A 17,424-nucleotide genomic window follows, 5' to 3' on the forward strand; every position below is an offset into this window, starting at 1 on the left:
AACAAAAAAACATAACCTTACATTTTGTTCTTATATATCTGAATCCTTAATACTGTTTTTCTGTTTGCTTAATTGATTTTAATAAATAAAACCATGAAGTGTAAAATACTTATATATAGCAACAAATAGCCAGAATAAACACACGACTTCTTTCGACTCTACACCAAGCTCAAGATGCACCTAAAAAATTTTAAAAATGTCGATGTTTTTTTAATATTCGTACTCATAAGAGTATTATCAGTGTTTATAGTCCAAACCTTTTTCGTCCCTGATGAATACTACCAATCCTTGGAGGTTGCCCATAGGTTAGTATTTGGGTATGGGCACTTGACATGGGAATGGCATCAAGGGATACGCAGTTATGGATATCCCCTTCTCTTCGCCTTGTTATATAAGGTGTTGTACACACTTGGGTTAGACAGTCCTCAAGTTGTGGTAAATAAGATTTTTTTTGCAGCTAAAAGAGTGTGTTAGATACTTACGATACAGCAATTTTATAGATATATGTTCCTAGAATAGCCCAAGCCCTATTAAGTGCTTACTCAGATCTCTGCTTCTATAGATGGTCAGGCACTAAAAAATGGGCCGTATTCTCTATATGCAGCTCTTGGTTTTGGTTCTATACATGCTCCAGAACCTTAATTAATACCTTTGAAACCAGTTTTACGACAATTGCATTGTCTCACTTTCCCTGGCTTGGAAAAGGGCCTGGTAAAATACTTGAATGAAACTGTATTTTGTGTATTTAATTATTATTGTGATTATTAGAGACTTCAAGCAGTTTTATTTGGATTGCTGCAGGTCTGTTTTGTATACGGGCTACTAGTGCTGTGATTTGGTTACCTATGTGTCTGTTTCACCTTTGTATCTCTCAGACTAAAGCATTTAAATTGGTTACAACCAAATATATCCCCATTGGGTAATTTAAAAATATTACAAATTTTAATGACAATTTTATAAATAATCCTTTTAGTCTTATTGTGTTGACTATGTCTATAATCTTAGACAGTTTATGTTATGGTTCATTCCAAATTACCACCTACAATTTCCTGAAAGCTAATATATTCCAAAATGTGGCCACAAACTATGGCACACAACCCTGGCATTGGTACTTATCAAGCGGTATTCCAACCATTCTAGGAATACAGATTTTGCCTTTTATTATGGGTGTCTTAGTAGTGTTGAAAGCTAGACAAAATCACCTAAATGAATTGGCTATGTTGGGCACAGTCATATTCGCTACTTTAATATTCAGGTTAGCTGGCATATTTCTATTTTATTGCTAATAAAAATTTTAAACTATCAATTTTACAGTCTCCTACCTCATAAAGAATTTAGATTTCTTCTCCCCTTGTTGCCAATAATGTTATTTGTTTCTTCAAGATTTTTGTCTGCCTGGAGCAGAAAGGCTAGTCGGTGAGTACGTTTAAGCGTCCTTGGGAGTTTGTTGATAATTAAGTTCCCCTAGCGCTTCTGTGTGGCTTGCAACTTTCATAATTTTTATTGGAAGTTTGCTGCCTGCCTATTATATCGGTTACAACCACCAAAGAGGTACACTAGATGTAATGGAAGAGCTTCAGCACATTGCCCTAAAAGACCCTGAAAATGTTAGTTTATTGTTTTTGATGCCCTGCCACTCAACACCTCTCTATAGGTAAGCAATTCAGGTTTTGCGGATTAACCTTAGACTGTTATTTTAGTCACATTCACATCAATGTGAAAACAAGATTCCTGACATGCAACCCAAATTTAGATGGAATTGAGGATTACATTGATGAGGCTGATCAGTTTTATGCTAAACCAAATAATTGGTTAAGGCAGAACTATCCCCCTAACAGTACTCTGCCTTCACACATAGTTTGCTTCGACACTTTGGTACCTCTCATTGGAAATGATATTTTGACTAGGTAGAGGGGACTTACAGCAAGATTCGGAGCACTGATCCTTGAGTTTGCAGGTATAAAAGGATAAAGCAGTTCTTTCACTGCGACTTTCCCTTAAGTTCCAGAATAGGAGCCAATGTATTGATTCATGAGAGGAAAGATTTCGAGATTTTATGGACCACATAGTAATTTTTTTTGCTTAAATTAACGTGTGAATTTATTACTGTCAAAGTTTAAATAAAAATATTATGGATGGTTTTTGTTTAGGTTGAGTCCTCAAGATACCTACCGGAGATATGAAGATAGCGGAGACAAGTTAACTCTCACCAGAACTTGAAAATGGTAATATCAAAATAAAGCGTGAATAATCGGTAATGAATTATCATAAATAATTAAGAATGAGTCTAATTTGAGTTCCAGCGCGATTGCATGTTCGTTCGTTTTCGGGGATCCGAACATTAACGATGAGATGTTCCCTGAATTGTCGAATCAAATCGAATTTTGACAGGAAGGATTTTACCTGTTTCCTGTCCGGCGCAGTATTGAAGTGCTTCTAGTGTTTCTGTAAAATTAACTTATTTCATATATGTATATATTTTGATTTTTTTACCATATTTTCACTGAAAATTTGATATTTTTCGCGAGTGAAATAGGTGAAAACACAGAAGTTTTGGTTGTGAGGTGAACAGTTCCTCTTGTCGGAGAAGAGAGTCTCAGGAACGTTGACAAGGACTCACGGTTAATATCTTATACGGTAAGCCCCCCTATAACACGGGAGATACGTTAAGTATTACATGAATCTGAGTTGTACGAGTCAATTAGATTATACAAATACGTGACCATTTACGTACTGATATGTACTTCCTCGTGATGAAATCGGGTTTAATTTTACAAAGATTTATTTTCCTAACACTGTTTTTCCTTAAATTAAGTTAAGTTAATAAAGTAAATCACACAACAAGAAAGTTTTTTTAGACATGTTAAATGTGCGTCACAACTAGAGACGATGTCCTCTAAAAATGAGGTTTCCCCGAAATTTGAGGAGCACAATGAGTGCTCCCAATCAAAAGTTATACAAGATTAGTCGTGAGGAACTGTACATACTTCTACCATGGAACAACATTCCTAAGAGGAATATCGAATGAGCTGAAAAAATGGCTCGCACTTTTTAATTGTTATTATACAGGAAGTTTTACACATTTTGTCGAAAAATGGGTTTGGCCATAACTTTGTAATGCCAGTTTCTTTTTTTTAATTATTTTCTGGTGAGATAGTACAATGTTATGTATGAGTAAGACGATCTATTCAGAGTTTTAAAAATCCAGGACCGTCTTCAAAAAATTCAATGCGTTTTTTTCAGATAAAAAAAATCGCCCTGTATACGAGTTCTCGAAAAAGCGCTATGCACATTTGCTAAAGGTTAGATGAGCTGATAGTTGTACCCAGTCAACAAATTTGGCACACTTCGTTGCTTTGTAAAAAAACGAAGTTGACGAAAATTCTATAGTTTTGGAAATTTGGACATACCTACCTTCCTTATCTTGAATACAAGTGTATTTCAAAGTTAAATATTACTATTAATAAAAAAAGCAACATTCTGCAATATTTAATGGAATCGAAGTGGAAAAAATTATTGGAGACATATATATGGGATTCTTAGGTCGAATAGATCTAACCCTTTTGTATATATGTAAAAACTTCTCTATTTTTTGCAACAAAGTCGAGGCACGATCCGGAAGTCTTTGAGTTGTATATAGTGATAGTGCTAATACTGTTAATTAGGTTAGGTCTGTTAATTTAAGATGAAAGAGTTGTGAGGGGGCTGATGTTGCCCCTATAGGACGCCTATGTATGTCGCATCCTGGTTAGAAGTATATTTTCGTCAATTAAGAGGGTTTCGCAATCGTTATCTTCATGCGACTTTGCTATTTTATGATTAACGTCTAACCACCCTTTGTCGGTACTTGTGGGAAAAGATAGCCGCCCTTTGTCGGCATCTATGGAAATGTACCGACCAAGTGTTATCAGTACCACGGTAACGTCGCAGGTGATGTCATAAGTCGGTAATTGCTTTCTAGCCAGGGTACGACACTGTTTTAATTACCCTTAGTTTAGTATTTAAGAGCGCCCTGAATTTAAAGGGTCCTCTGTCTTTCGAGTGGCTCACTAAAACTATTATCCGCAAGCAGAATCCAAAGTGTATCCGTTAATATCAATAAACCCTATTATTCAAAAACTCTAGACAACTATAGAAAAATCTACATATATAACATTTCAACATTAAAATAATGGGAGAAAAGAAAAAGAAAATTTTTATTTTATGTACACTGCCTCATGACTCACCCTGTATAATTCTTTTATCGCGTTGCACGAACGCGATCACCATTTTTCCGCCGTATTATACGAACTCGTGTTACAGGAGCGTCTACTGGAGTTTACTGAACACTAAAATAAATTTTTGAAAAAAACTCAAAATATCCAAATATCGCTTTTCGACCCTGTGTTCGGTGCTTGCAAAACGGGTCAAGAACAAGAAAAAACAGCTTCGTAAGATTTAGTCAGCTAGATTAAGTTAGACGCAGTCAGCTGAACAGACAGATTTTAATTAAATTTCTTAGCCATGCGAGTGAAAGAAAAACGTACTTTCGTAGGTTCAATTAACTTATCTTGCCTCAATTCTGGCATGCAAATTTTTTAAAGATTTTCAACAATCGTATGCTAAACGTATCGTTTGCGGTGTGAATTCTTGTCCTATTCGGTTTTGCGGTAGTCGCTGCTGCAGAAGACGTTCTTGGCCTTCACCTTAACTAAATCATTGTCCCCTCAAGCCCCAAAGTGATTCTACCGGTTTGAAAACTTAAGTCGTTTCTGCTTTGGGTGGTTATATTCCCAGTCCGCTGTGCGCTCACAGAGGTAAGTCCTCAAAAATAATTTGTTTTAAATTTTCTGTTAAGAAATTTAGTTATGTACTTCTTTGTTTTTCGCTGTTAAAGCCGGCTCTGCGCAGTTGATCATTGGATTTCCCCATTGCAATATTATAGTTTACAATACATAATTCGATTGCGTATTGCGTTTTTCCGCATGCCCCAGCATAATTCCAGTTCGGCTATTGTCTAATATATATCAGAATACAATTCTGGTTACAGTTCGTTTCTCCTGCATTTCCTGCATATGTGAATCAGTCAGCAGAAAATGTTCAAGTGAAAAACACAGTTGGTAAAATATATATGAAGAGAGGCGACTTCCTCGAATTTCCTCTTAATCTATATGGTAATAACAAACATACGCAGATTAGCACTGACGTGGTTCTATACTATTTTTACTTGCAAGTGCGAGATTCTCGTTCGTTCACATTAAAAATCTTAATAGTTATGCAAATTTAGTTTCAACCTAAGTAGCGCGAATATTGTATAAAACCGTATTCGTGTAAAGTAACTAAGTTCCTCATTATCATTTTCTCCAGGTGTGTACCTGTTTGTTCGTTTTCAGAATCGTCCAGAATGCCACTGATGCAAATAGGCCTAATTTTCACCACTTTAATGGTGGCGAGTCACTGCAATAGGATGGAGCCGTTGAGTGCGTTTACCATTGGAAATTGGCAATTTACGGCGCGATTGTATAACGTAAGTGAGTTTTTTCGTAATAATTAGCATATTGAGTGACGCAATTGAGGGTGACAACGCTTCACTATGACGTAAACAACAATTGTAAGTTTGTGGGGCGGCTCAGCTCGTTAGGTCAAGCGGGCATCGGTTGCGAACAATAAAATTTGCAACGTTTTTGTTGTTAATGGGGTCAAGAGAGAACACTCTAAAATGGTATATTTTCGTAAGAAAACTACAATTTAAGCCTTAATAAACCCGGTATTCTCCAGCAACTCGCCACTTCCAAACTTCTTAGCGGGAAAATAGATTTCTTTCGCCAGATAGCTGCTGTCCCAATATAAACTCCTATAGAAATCTTCAGAGTTGTCCTCAAATTGAGTAGAAGACTCGCATACGGTGCCCCTAACTAGATCCTCCACATGGGCGAAAAAAATCCTAAAGTTCGGCTCTGAATAGTCCAGTGAAGATAATAGGAATTTGGGCATGCGGTCCGAAATGACCCATAAATACTTATTTCTGTCCACCTGAAATTTTACAAATTTAGAAAAATTCAGAAACCGGAACTAGGTACCATTGTGCCTTAACATCCGCCGGAAAAATTAGTTCCGCATGGTTCTTTTCTAGGACCGCGATATTTGATTCTGAATAGGGCGTTTTATAATTCCAACACCCGATCGCGTTTTGGTCTATCAAGTTGAAGAACTGCACCTTTCCGTCGGTGATAACTCGGCTTGTGGTGTGGGTATCGGGGCCTGGAATTATCACAGTAATTACCCACATTATGCAAAAATCCCACTTTGGTTGTTAGATTACACTTGACAAACCTGTATTTAATCGTCACAAAAACTGAACTGTTGAAAGGTCTAGAAGAGACTCAAGAAAACGTACCTCTTTCGTTATTCGAGAAGTAAAATTCATGGTAACTATCCTCGGTCAGCGAAGAGTTGTGCAGTATTCTTGTGGATACTGCAAACTCCCTGTTACTGGCCAGAGGGCTGAAATATAGGATTTTGAATTCATCTGAGAGGGTTGGAGTGAGACTCATGCCAAATATGCCTTCAGTACCCCATTGGAAGTTTATGTTGTCTATGTTGAAGTCGCCTGAAATTGTGACGCTACTAAGGGCCGGTTCTTCAGCGTCCAGTTAGGGAGCGGCAGCTGCGGGTTAACAACTAACTGGCAGCCGAAATGTTTTTTGATCTTAGGAAATTAAAGCTTAACCGAGAGTTGAAGTAAGAATGGCTATTTGAAATAACTCCGTAATTAACAGAGGCACTTTGCCTGATGGTTCCCCTTGACTCTCACATGCAGTTTTAGCAGGACATTGAAGACCTGGCCCTAAGGCGAAGCTTACACTTGCATGGTTTTTTGACGACAGTGTACACATAGTGTCAGTCTACTGGTGCCATAAAGCTCAACCGCTTTTAACACACTTATTTGTATGTAAATTTGTTGGCGCTTACTGGCACTTCAAAATCTACGTGTTTACATAGTATGTAAAGACATTGGTTGCTAGTCAACTGACGCGAAATTATTTCTGCAAGTGCAAACCTTGCTCTAAAAGCAAGTGAAGTTTTTGGCATTAGCGCCAGTGTAATTATACAAGATTAAACTGCTTTCCAAGCAAGGTTTATATACGTGCATGAGTCATTGACGCCAGTATTTTTGCATTTATAAATACGCCAATAATTCGTACCAATAAATAATGTTAAGAGCAGTTGAAGGGCTTGGCGCCAGTAATTATACTGACACTGGTGCCAATAAACTGCGCATGTCAAACTCTGGTTAATTACATTGGTACTGGCGCCTGTAAAGCATGCACAACTGAACCCTGCTTTATGCCGCAATATTTTAATATTGGAATGGGCCTGAAAATTTTTGTTATTACAATTGTTTAAATCTCATTTTAATTATTTGTCAGTATTTTCGAGTGGAACGTATATGATCAACCAATCAACAAATTAAAATCCCATTATTTTTATTAAAAACAAGAAACTCTTCAAATGTTCACCTATGAAATAGAGATTTTCTCCCACTGTATGACGTTTAAGCCACTGTCGACGTCAGAACGACATTACACGCTTTCAAAGTTTTATGAGGGGCGTTTCTGTAAATATCCTCACGAGAAGCGTTTTAGTAAAAAATAATAATCAGTAAGAATTTGAAAGGTAGTTAAGTCATCTGAAGCCTCGCAAATTACATTTTTAAAAAATCCAAGCATTTGGCTTAAAATCAAGTTTAATGGAAGCTGTCAGTCTGGCGTTACTTTTAAAATTACCCTTGTAGTTTTTTATATCTGCAGGAGTATCACGCCAGGAATGCATCTTGCTTAGGCAACCAGACTTACAGATAATTTATAGAGTTAAGAATTTCTCGTAGATTTATGCGATTCTTAGAGTCAGTTTTTGAATTGGGATCGTAAGGAACATTAGCAAGGGGATAATATCCATGGAAACGTCGAAATAAACACTGCGTATTGGCGAGTTTCATGGTTTCCATGGAGATGATCTTCCAGTACACTGGCCTGGTGGCCCTAACGAAGGAAATTTACCTCTTAATGGATCTGGCAGGAGAAAACTGTGCTCAAACCTCCAACTCCTATTTTCCTCCAACGAATAAACAATAAGCCCATATCCCAATTCGTCGCTGAAGTAGGCATGAGCCTCATTGCAACTTTTCCCAACCTCCACTGCTATATTTGCAATGAATGTCTGAGCATTGATGTCCTCCCTTCTGAGCTCATATTTGTGTATCCTTTTATCCGTATTTAAATCGAAGATATTCAAGGAATAGGGACAAGGGTTTTGTGTGGTGTCTTCAATGCCAAATGTACCTGTATCAAGCACCCACAAACGATCGCACTAAAATTATACTCGTCACAGACTACAAAGAGAAGAAAATTGATATACCTCATCAACATGAATCCTATACACGGTGTTTAATCCATTGTCGCAATTTCCCAGTTCGTTAGCTTCCAAGCTGGGGTAAGGTATCAGAGGGGGATTGCTGAGGTGAGACAGAAGAGGCACATAGTTGAGGGTGGCTGGAATACCTATATAGGAAATAATATAATGCCAATAAACCTGTTGGGTCAAAGTACCTTCTCTCCATCTCGGCACAGTCACAAATACCTTGTCTTTCCAGACTTCAATCCCTACAGGCAAAGCGTTTTCCGGCTTCAGTTTTCCGGAAACCAGGTCGTTGAATTTTGTTCGCGCGTCTGGATATTGGAAATCTAGGATGTTCCATTCAAAGTGCTTGTGCAATCTCGTCGTTTGAGCAAATATGCAGGTGGTAGTTGCTACCAGGACGACGCCAATAAGTCTGATCGGCATTGTTTTTCTATTTAAGAATTTAGTTCTATGGGCAATTAACATTCCTTAGATTTCCCTGGTTCTATGTCAATCTCTAAATCAATAAAGTAACTTTTACTTTTATTTATTTCTGTCTTTATTATACCTACTCACCCAATTCGACTGCCTTTCTTCGCACTCAAATTTGCACTAATTTAGGAAAGCTCGTTTACGGATTCTGGAAGGAAAATAAGACTCTCCTAAGAATTTTCCGTCTTTTATAACATCAGTGAAAGCCAGTCTTGTGTGGTGGTCAATTAATGATTAAACCTGTAATGTTCGATAAGGTAATGAAGTGCCATTTTTACAAACCATTAAACCAGATAAGTTAGTTATGTATAACTTAGTGCAGTAAAAAATTAACATTTGCGCCTTATCGGATGGATTGCAGCGGAGCGATCATTTTGGGCCTCGCTGGAATGTTTTTTTGCTAATACCATCGAATCATCTAAGAGTTAGTGGTTTAATAGGTCACTAATTGAATTGTTTACAATTTGTCCGTGGTCGGATCAAGTTATGGTAATATACAGTTATGCAGGTGTGGCCCGAGGAATTTTTATGTCCACAGACATATATTTTTTTCTATTTATGCCCTTGGCGCAGGATTTTCCTGTATTGAACTGGGTGGGCTGGTAGCAGTCTTCAACGCGACCTAAGGTCTGTTATGCTCCACTCAATGTAAGGCTCATGTTGCGCCTCCCTGGCTATCCTCTAATACATTCAAGTATCACAAGACACTCAAATATGTCCAGGGTGCTGGCCAACCTTACTACCTCCCTGTCCTGTCGCGGCCTTTCGCCCAGCTGCCGAATAAGTCAAAGATTTATCTGACAGTTACCTAACAGAACATGCTTCGCGGCCTCCTCCTCCTCCTCCTCCTCCTCCTCCTCCTCCTCCTCCTTCTTCTTCTTCTTCTTCTTCTTCTTCTTCTTCTTCTTCTTCTTCTTCTTCTCCTCCTCAAGAGGTAGCCAGCATTCCGAGTCCTCAGAAATTCCCATTTTATGCAAGTAGGCCAAGAGCGGGCCATGCCGTGTGTAAACCGCCATGTCAAGTTGTGCTACTTGCTTACTTAACCGTATAAGGAATTGGGCTCTCTCCTTCAACAGAACCATCAGGAACCTTTTGCGATGTCCGGTAAGTTGTTTTACTGTTCCTGATGGAATCTCAGCCAGCGCCATCTCTGGAGCGTGCTTCCGCCAAGTTATGGGTATCCCCCAAAGCTAGTCCCGTGAAAGGTGAATCCGCCTCACCTCTGATGGGGCTATTGGCGACCTCATCGCCTTCGAAACACAAATAACATGGTATCTACATCAGCATGACTCGATTATGCTTGGCCCAAGCATTCAGCACTTCACATGATCTACCTCGCACATATTTGTATTAGCTTGGCTCCTAAGCCTTTAGCGGTGGTATACGATCCTATACTCCGTAACTTTCAGTCCTTGCTGGGAGGAAGTAGGGTTGCGAAGAGGGTGTGTCCTGACTACTTTGTCTTATATTCCCAGTTTGTTGGTTTGAGACTTAATAGGTGTATTGACACGCCCACTTTGTAGTCTCTTCGGGTTCCCAAAAGATCAGCGTTCAAAAATTGAAAAGCGGTTAGAATAGACTCATACGCCCACTTCGTATAGAGCCGGAAGAGCCAACAGGTCACCCACAAGCACTGACTACAGAAGAGAGGACAGAACTCTTCCGTGCGTACCATCTCTCTACCCCTGACGTACTGGCTCCATCATATATACGGGATAAGGGTAATAATTTTTTTAATCATTTTTCTATCAAAAAACGTTCCAAGTATAAGTTACAAGTCTAATTTGTTCCCACTTTTTGACGACTTTTTTGATGACTGTGCGTACCGAAATATCAAATTTTAATGGGATCAAATAAAAACAGTTTTGAGGAAAAAATTATTTTCCTTATATGTATTATTCAAAAAAATTTAATTCGATCAGAAAAGGAAATTAACAATTTACTGCTTACAGAATTAATTGTTATTTGATGTTCAAAGCGTTTGCTTAAAATGTTTTCCGTTAGTATCCAAATACAGTGCTATTCTTTGCATGAATGATCCTCACCTGAACATACTAGGTGTTTTGCCTGATTGATTGCATTACGCCGACGATACGAGCCCTCGAGTCATCTACGTTATTTGGCCGATCTTCATAAACTTGATCTTTTAAATGGCCCAAAAGGAAAAACTCGCAAGGATTTAAATCGGGTGACCGAACTGGCCACTCTATTTCATCACGCAAAAAATTGGTATTGCTTTTTTTAGATTAAAAATTTGAATTTTCACAATGCTATTTACTTGACTTTTAAACAATGCAAAAAATATTTTTATTATTTTGCTTTTTTGATCGATTTTTTTTAAAATAAAATAAGGAAAATCATTTTTTTCTCGAAATTTTTCTTATTTAACTCCAATAAAATAAATGATATATTTATCTGTATGTGCAAATAGGTATAGTTTTCATAAAACAATTCAGAAATAGAGAGACATTTGAAAAACTAAAGCTTGGTTCGTTGGAATGTTTGGGGTAAGTAAAAAAGGTCAAGGTCATCAAAAAGTGACAACAAATTAGTCTTGTAACGTTTACTTGAAGCATTTTTTGGTAGAAAAATGATTTAAAAAGTTATAACCATTATTCCATATACATATATGACGGGCCCTGCTTAAAAAAAGGCCTATTTGTCAAATAAACAGGCCCCTTTTTTCCAGGAAATTCTGAAAGATAAGCCCAATCAAAACTTCATATTCAGCCCCTTTTCTATCCAAGTAGTCTTGGCTTTGACTGCTGCTGGCGCCAAGGACAGCACTAAGCAAGAGTTCTCTCTTGCCCTTAATTTACCCGGGCAAGAAGCTACTGAAGAAGCCCTTAAGTATGTTTTTGTTTATCATTGCGCCCTTGCTAAACCCTTTTTTTGCAGACATTTCTCGTCTTTGTTCAAACAAAAATCCGGTGACACCCAATTATCCTCAGCCAATAAATTGTTCGTGAAAAATGGTTTTCCAATTTTGGACGGTTTCAAAAAACGGGCCATCGACAATTTTGACGCAGATATAGAAAATGTTGATTTCACTAAGGTATATTGTTGAGTTTTCCAATAATTTACGTTTTTAATTTGCGTTTTAAGAGCGTTGAAGCAGCTGAAAAAATTAACCGATGGGTGGAAGAACGCACGAACAACAAAATCAGGAACGTAGTCAATCCTGATATTATCAATGATTTTACCACATTGTTGCTGGTTAATGCCTTACATTTCAAGGGTAAGACATCATCATTTTCTGTCCATTTGAAGCACCAAAAATATTTAGGTACTTGGGAGTACGAGTTTTCGCCTACCATCAAGAAAGAGACTTTCTATATCACCAAAACAAACACTAAAGAAGTTGATATGATGTCTATAGAAGAGACATTTAGGTACTATGAGTCTCCGGTGCTTAAAGCCAAATTCCTAGAGCTGCCATACCACGGAAGTAATATTACTATGACCATTGTTCTTCCCGACGAAATCGAGGGGCTTGCAGCCCTGGAAAGTAACTTATATCCCCTTTTTGTACCTCAAGACTTGGAGCATCAACTAGTGTCTGTAACTCTGCCCTCTTTCCTTGTTGAGAGCGAGTATAACTTGAAGCCTATCTTACAGAGAGTAAAAATAAGCGTTAACTTTGAAATTAGTTTTTAGAAATGATTTTTCCTTAGTTGGGGTTGAAAAATGTGTTCAGCGACAGCGCGAACCTTTCTGGGATTTCTAGTGAACCTTTGAAGGTGTCCGAGGTGGTTCAGAAGGCTTTTATCAATGTGACCAGGTCTGGAACCGAAGCTGCAGCTGCAACTGTCGGTAAGTGATTTTTTTTGGGTTCTTCATGTTCTTGCTGCTTTGGGAAATGCTTCAACGCTTCAATTATTAACTTCTACACTCTAAATTTAGAATCTGAAATGTCGCGAATTACACTAAGAAAATGTTAGGTACTTTATGATCAGTGTTTGTTCGATTAGTGTAGCAAAATAGTTTCTGCACTAGGCACGTTTGTTTCCGGTAAGTAGCACAAATCACACCGTATCGTTGGGAATAGAAAAGAAAACTACATGATTCTCTTTTTGGTTTTAGTGGTTGTATCGAGAAAATCAGCCATAATCGGAGCGAGGCCCATATTTCGAGCCGACCATCCGTTTCTGTTTTTTGTTACTTACAATAATGTAATTTTGTTTGCTGGGAAAGTTAATTAAAACATTCACAATTGATATTTGTTTCTGGTTAGTTATCGTTGAATGTCTTAGTCTGTAAGGTGGAGCGTCAGTGGGACAAACATAGTCAATTGTGTAATAAACTAACCGGGAGTGTAAGTAAAACTTTAGGCAACCCAACATACACCGCGACCTCTGTGAATGTAACCCCGCGTCATGTTAACTGTTGGTTAGGTTTCTCTCGGAGAGGTGATCATCATTTATCCTTCTGTTTTCATTGAAAAGTGCTTGTTAGCAATTAACTACCGCATTAACTAACAATATACTGGGTGTCCTCAAAAAAACAATGCTTATACTAAAAAGTAGTTGTTGCAATACACTGAGACCTTTCCAAAATGTGCTCTTGCATAAGTTTTCATTTTCTACCCACGTTTATGATTTTTCCACCAGACTGGTGCAAACTCGTTCCAGACCAATCAGCTTTGTCCAGATTCCTGAATAAAGATGACTTTTTATGCATTATACACAGATAGACGAGACCACATTTCCTCCAATGTATCAATTACACCCTGTGGCGAAATCGAGCTTTAACACATCGCTCAAACCCTGGACACATTATTTTCTCTCTTAAGTACTTCAATATCTGGTTTGAGATATCGAGGATTATCCAAAATATCGCAATTAAAGTTTTATGATACACAAATGGCAATGCCATGGAAATGATTTAACGCAGATGGTAGGAGATAAAAATATGAAAGTCTGCCGCGGTATTTAACTCACAGCACACCTAGGTGGTGCAACCAATAATACTATCTGGTGGAGCCGCAGAAATTACGCTGAAAACCGCGCTTTTGCTTGTTTCAGCGGAGACCATAAAGCCCTAATGAAAAAGTGAAACTTTATATGGAAAATATAAGGACGAGAAACCGCCGCAGCAAGCAAAGGCATGGTTTCATGAGCCCTTCTAAAAGAAGTAGAAGGTCAAAAACGTTGTTTTTATGTATCAACTTACCGACAATATCACCAACCAACACTCACTACTGAAAATCATTCATACTAGCTTCTATTAAGAATAATTTTCAGCTACTGGTGTTGATTGGTGCCATGCACTGTAGTATTTTTTTTATATTTTAATATTTTAATTTTTAATATTGCAAGTCGCTAGTTTTTGTTAGCTACTTTTTGTTTATTCTTTCTCAAGTATTAGCCCCACCTTAGAATTTAAATACAAAGCCTGCACGTACGTATACATATGACTTTCCATTAATCTCGTTACTAGCCCAATCCGCATCTGCATATCCTTCCAAAGGATTTTCGTCTTTATAATAGCACAATGCGATTACTTTAGTACCTTCAAGTAACTTGCATTAAAATTTGATCGCAGAATTCAAAAATGCAATAATATATAGGGTGTTTCATCTAAAATAAACACGCAAGCATCGACTTCCGGTACAACCGGAAGTTATCTGTCATTGAAAATGCTTTAGATGAGGTCGCTTCAGGGCTCTCGCCAAACCACTAAATTTTCGTAAATTTGCTATTCGCAGTTTTCCCTGAACGTCTACTGGCGATTCCTGGGGGTACACCCAGTATAATGCACATGGTAAAGATCATATTTTGGTAAAATTTCACGGTCTCCGTTCACCTGAATGTATCTGGGAGTCAGATTGAATGCGCACTTTACTGAAAAGTTGTTTGTTGCAGTCCACACAGTCCTATTTCTTCGCCCTCGCCACCTACGGGACGGTTCATTGCAGACCTCAGATTTCTCTATCATACCGGGTGTCCGGGCGAGTCCTGAATATAAGAGATTAACGTGGGAAATCGGTTTAGATGTTTTGCGCCTGCACGGATTAACCAATTGAAAAACTTTCACGTGGGAGTCATAGCGCTCAAAACTCGTCCCGCAATTTTTTCTATCTTCTAATTAGAGCCGTTTTGGCTCGAGACGTCTTCAAATTGCAAAAATTTGAATTTCCCACGTTAACCTCCCGCGACCGGGACACCCGGCACTAGTCCTAACAATATCGTGCTACTTCTAGAGCGAATTGTTTGGGTGTGTGCTTTACCTACGCATGCGCCTCTGTTCTTCCTGGTGCTTTGGTAGGGCCGGGTAGGGTGTACTGGTACCGATCGATGTTCACTCACATTTTGCATCTCTTTCAGTATTTACAGAAGATAGAATATCAGACGCGAGAATTCCAAAGAATTTCATAGCCGATCGTCCGTTTAAGTTTTTCCTGAGTGTCCATGGAATTGTTCTTTTCGCAGGACGAATCCTCGGAATTTAACCGCAGGAACACGCAAAATAAAGGTTGTTTTCACTTATCTGCGATCAAAGTTAAAACCATCGCGGACTAGGTAGTTTTTTTTTTGGGGTGTTTGGGTGCTGCCTCTGCGTTTACAGGCTTTAGTAGAAATTCGAGTAGTTCTGAGAGGTTTAAGGAGGGTTGAAATCATGTTAATTTTTTTAGTCCATATCGAAGCAGAATCTCTGCCGCTTCCAGCCAGGTTTACCTTCATCGCCAATCGTCCGTTCGTCTATTCCATTAAGGCGGACAATGTCGTTTTATTAGCTGGACGAATTGATACTTTTTAAGCGCCATTTATATTATGTGCAGAGACCCGTTTGGTTTTTAACTCTTAATCCTATCTGCGTACGTATATGGGTGTATGGCAGTCATAAAGGGAAATAGAAGAACTGATTGGGTTTTTTTTCTAATACATCAAGCCCTCATTTTATCTTTGATTGTGCATGATATGTTTATTTCAGTCGAGGTAGCACTAACGGCCGCACTATTACCCGCACCTGCTAAAGGATTCTTAGCGGATCATCCCTTCATTTACTACATCAAATTTCAGGATGTTTTGCTGTTTTCTGGAAGGATTTCCCGATTTTAACTGTGCCATAACGTGTTGCTAATTAAACTTATTTAATTAATATATGTTTTTTTTTTCTCAATCGTTATGTACCCAAATCTGTGCTTAACGCTGATGGGAAATTACGTGTTTGCCAGAGCTAACCTGAATTAACCGGGTTCGAAGGTTTATCGCAATTTTAATGGCTTTTTTGTTTTTAGCAACGGCGGTATATCGGCAAGGATTCCTTCTGGAAGAGACCACACACTTTGTCGCCAATCACCCATATATTTATTTTATACGGATGAACGACCTAATATTGTTTTTGGGGAGATGGGCAATATAAAGCACCTGTGTGGTCTAATTAAAGTGACCATTGGTGCAAATGCACCACCCACCATACCGTGCGATTCTAAATTGTCCCCCCTCACCTGTTAACTTTAAAAAAAAAATTTTTTATTCAAAAACAGCATTAAATAGGACAAAAAAAGCTATCTTTTGAAGTGCATTTATTTTTTCAAACGTTGCTTGCGTTACCGGCAGTGCAAAATGGCCATTTTTTCAACATTATTAAAATTTTAAAGCTCATCATAGCTTTTCAGTTACTAACTTTGAAATTTTTTTTTTTTTTTGAAAAGTTATTAGGTTTTTCGACCCCTCCGTTGAGGAACTTTTTTATTCAAAACGATATTCTTAATCATTGTTTAAATTTGCGAAAGTTATTTCCCTAACACCCTGTACAGGGTGTCTCTAAAAGGTCTTTGCAACGTTCTACCATAGATAGCTGAGATCAAAATAAAACGATTTAATCATGTTTGCCTTAGTCCAAAAGTTAGTAATAACCGAGCTAAATAAAAAAGCTACTTACTAAATTACTTAAGTAACTGTTCAAAATGTCCACCATTTACACGCGTACAAAGATTAATGCGACGAATAAAATAAAATTTTATTCTTTGCATTATTTCGTCATTGCCCCGAAGATCATTTGCTGCATTTTGAATTCGTTGCCAGAGTTCTTCTTGAGTAGTAACAGGTATTCCCACAAAAAGAAATCCAATGGATTTAAATCCGGGGAACGTGGTGGCCAATTTGCGGGAGCGTCATTATTATTTAATAATATTTTCTTGGCAACTAAAAATATTTGAACCCTGAGACTGGAAAAGGTATGTATTTTTTGCATTTACTTTACAAGCGTTTCTCTGAAAAATAGTTACAGTTAGCGACTTGATTAAGGTATATGTTTTTATTATTTATACGCAATTACATATTAAATTTATATGTAAATAAGCTATAGGGTACAGGGTCTCCTAGAAACATTGAAGAAAAGAATAGAGCGATTCAGCTAAATATACTACTTATCATAAAATCACCTATAACCCTAATTATAGAAGTATTAATACATCGAATTCAACCAAAATTGGATACATACTTAGTGTTGTAGTAGTAATATAATTGACCAAATTTTACATATACCGCCATGCGTTACATACAGGAATTATTAGAACCAATAGCTATGTCATGCATTCAGCGATTG

At 37.8% G+C, this 17,424-nt stretch overlaps 3 protein-coding genes across 8 annotated transcripts; 2 read left to right on the forward strand and 1 right to left on the reverse strand.

The window, feature by feature from the left end:
- Positions 1-86: 86 nt before the first annotated feature.
- On the forward strand, positions 87-2,124 carry PIG-B (phosphatidylinositol glycan anchor biosynthesis class B). Its single transcript, XM_066388920.1, has 8 exons — positions 87-435; positions 501-711; positions 769-919; positions 974-1,255; positions 1,315-1,416; positions 1,469-1,654; positions 1,701-1,907; positions 1,958-2,124. Exons 1-8 carry the CDS (start codon positions 175-177, stop codon positions 2,067-2,069), a joined length of 1,512 nt encoding a protein of 503 aa, XP_066245017.1. The 5' UTR covers positions 87-174; the 3' UTR covers positions 2,070-2,124.
- Positions 2,125-4,656: 2,532 nt separating this feature from the next.
- LOC136408733 (antichymotrypsin-2-like) lies at positions 4,657-16,265 on the forward strand. Of its 5 annotated transcripts, none has more exons than XM_066389873.1 (8): positions 4,657-4,796; positions 5,373-5,506; positions 11,561-11,721; positions 11,770-11,926; positions 11,977-12,109; positions 12,158-12,492; positions 12,546-12,684; positions 15,805-15,972. In XM_066389873.1, the coding sequence occupies exons 2-8, from the start codon at positions 5,384-5,386 to the stop codon at positions 15,930-15,932; spliced, it is 1,176 nt and encodes a 391-aa protein (XP_066245970.1). In that variant the 5' UTR covers positions 4,657-4,796; positions 5,373-5,383; the 3' UTR covers positions 15,933-15,972. The 5 variants fall into 5 exon arrangements, with proteins under 5 accessions (XP_066245970.1, XP_066245968.1, XP_066245969.1 ...); XM_066389871.1 differs by lacking the exons at positions 4,657-4,796; positions 15,805-15,972 and adding exons at positions 4,996-5,153; positions 16,112-16,265; XM_066389872.1 differs by lacking the exons at positions 4,657-4,796; positions 15,805-15,972 and adding exons at positions 4,996-5,153; positions 12,955-13,086.
- LOC136408734 (protein yellow-like) lies at positions 5,681-9,219 on the reverse strand. 2 transcript variants are annotated; one of them, XM_066389875.1, is made up of 7 exons: positions 8,956-9,219; positions 8,589-8,894; positions 8,398-8,540; positions 8,040-8,349; positions 6,377-6,589; positions 6,068-6,240; positions 5,681-6,012 (listed from the first exon to the last, which is right to left on the reverse strand). In XM_066389875.1, the coding sequence occupies exons 2-7, from the start codon at positions 8,863-8,865 to the stop codon at positions 5,728-5,730; spliced, it is 1,401 nt and encodes a 466-aa protein (XP_066245972.1). In that variant the 5' UTR covers positions 8,866-8,894; positions 8,956-9,219; the 3' UTR covers positions 5,681-5,727. The 2 variants fall into 2 exon arrangements, with proteins under 2 accessions (XP_066245972.1, XP_066245971.1); XM_066389874.1 differs by having other exon boundaries at positions 5,905-6,240; positions 8,589-8,830; positions 8,952-9,219.
- Positions 16,266-17,424: the final 1,159 nt, after the last annotated feature.

This window comes from Euwallacea similis, chromosome 4 (genome assembly GCF_039881205.1).
Source record: "Euwallacea similis isolate ESF13 chromosome 4, ESF131.1, whole genome shotgun sequence".
NCBI classification, from domain to species: domain Eukaryota; kingdom Metazoa; phylum Arthropoda; class Insecta; order Coleoptera; family Curculionidae; genus Euwallacea; species Euwallacea similis.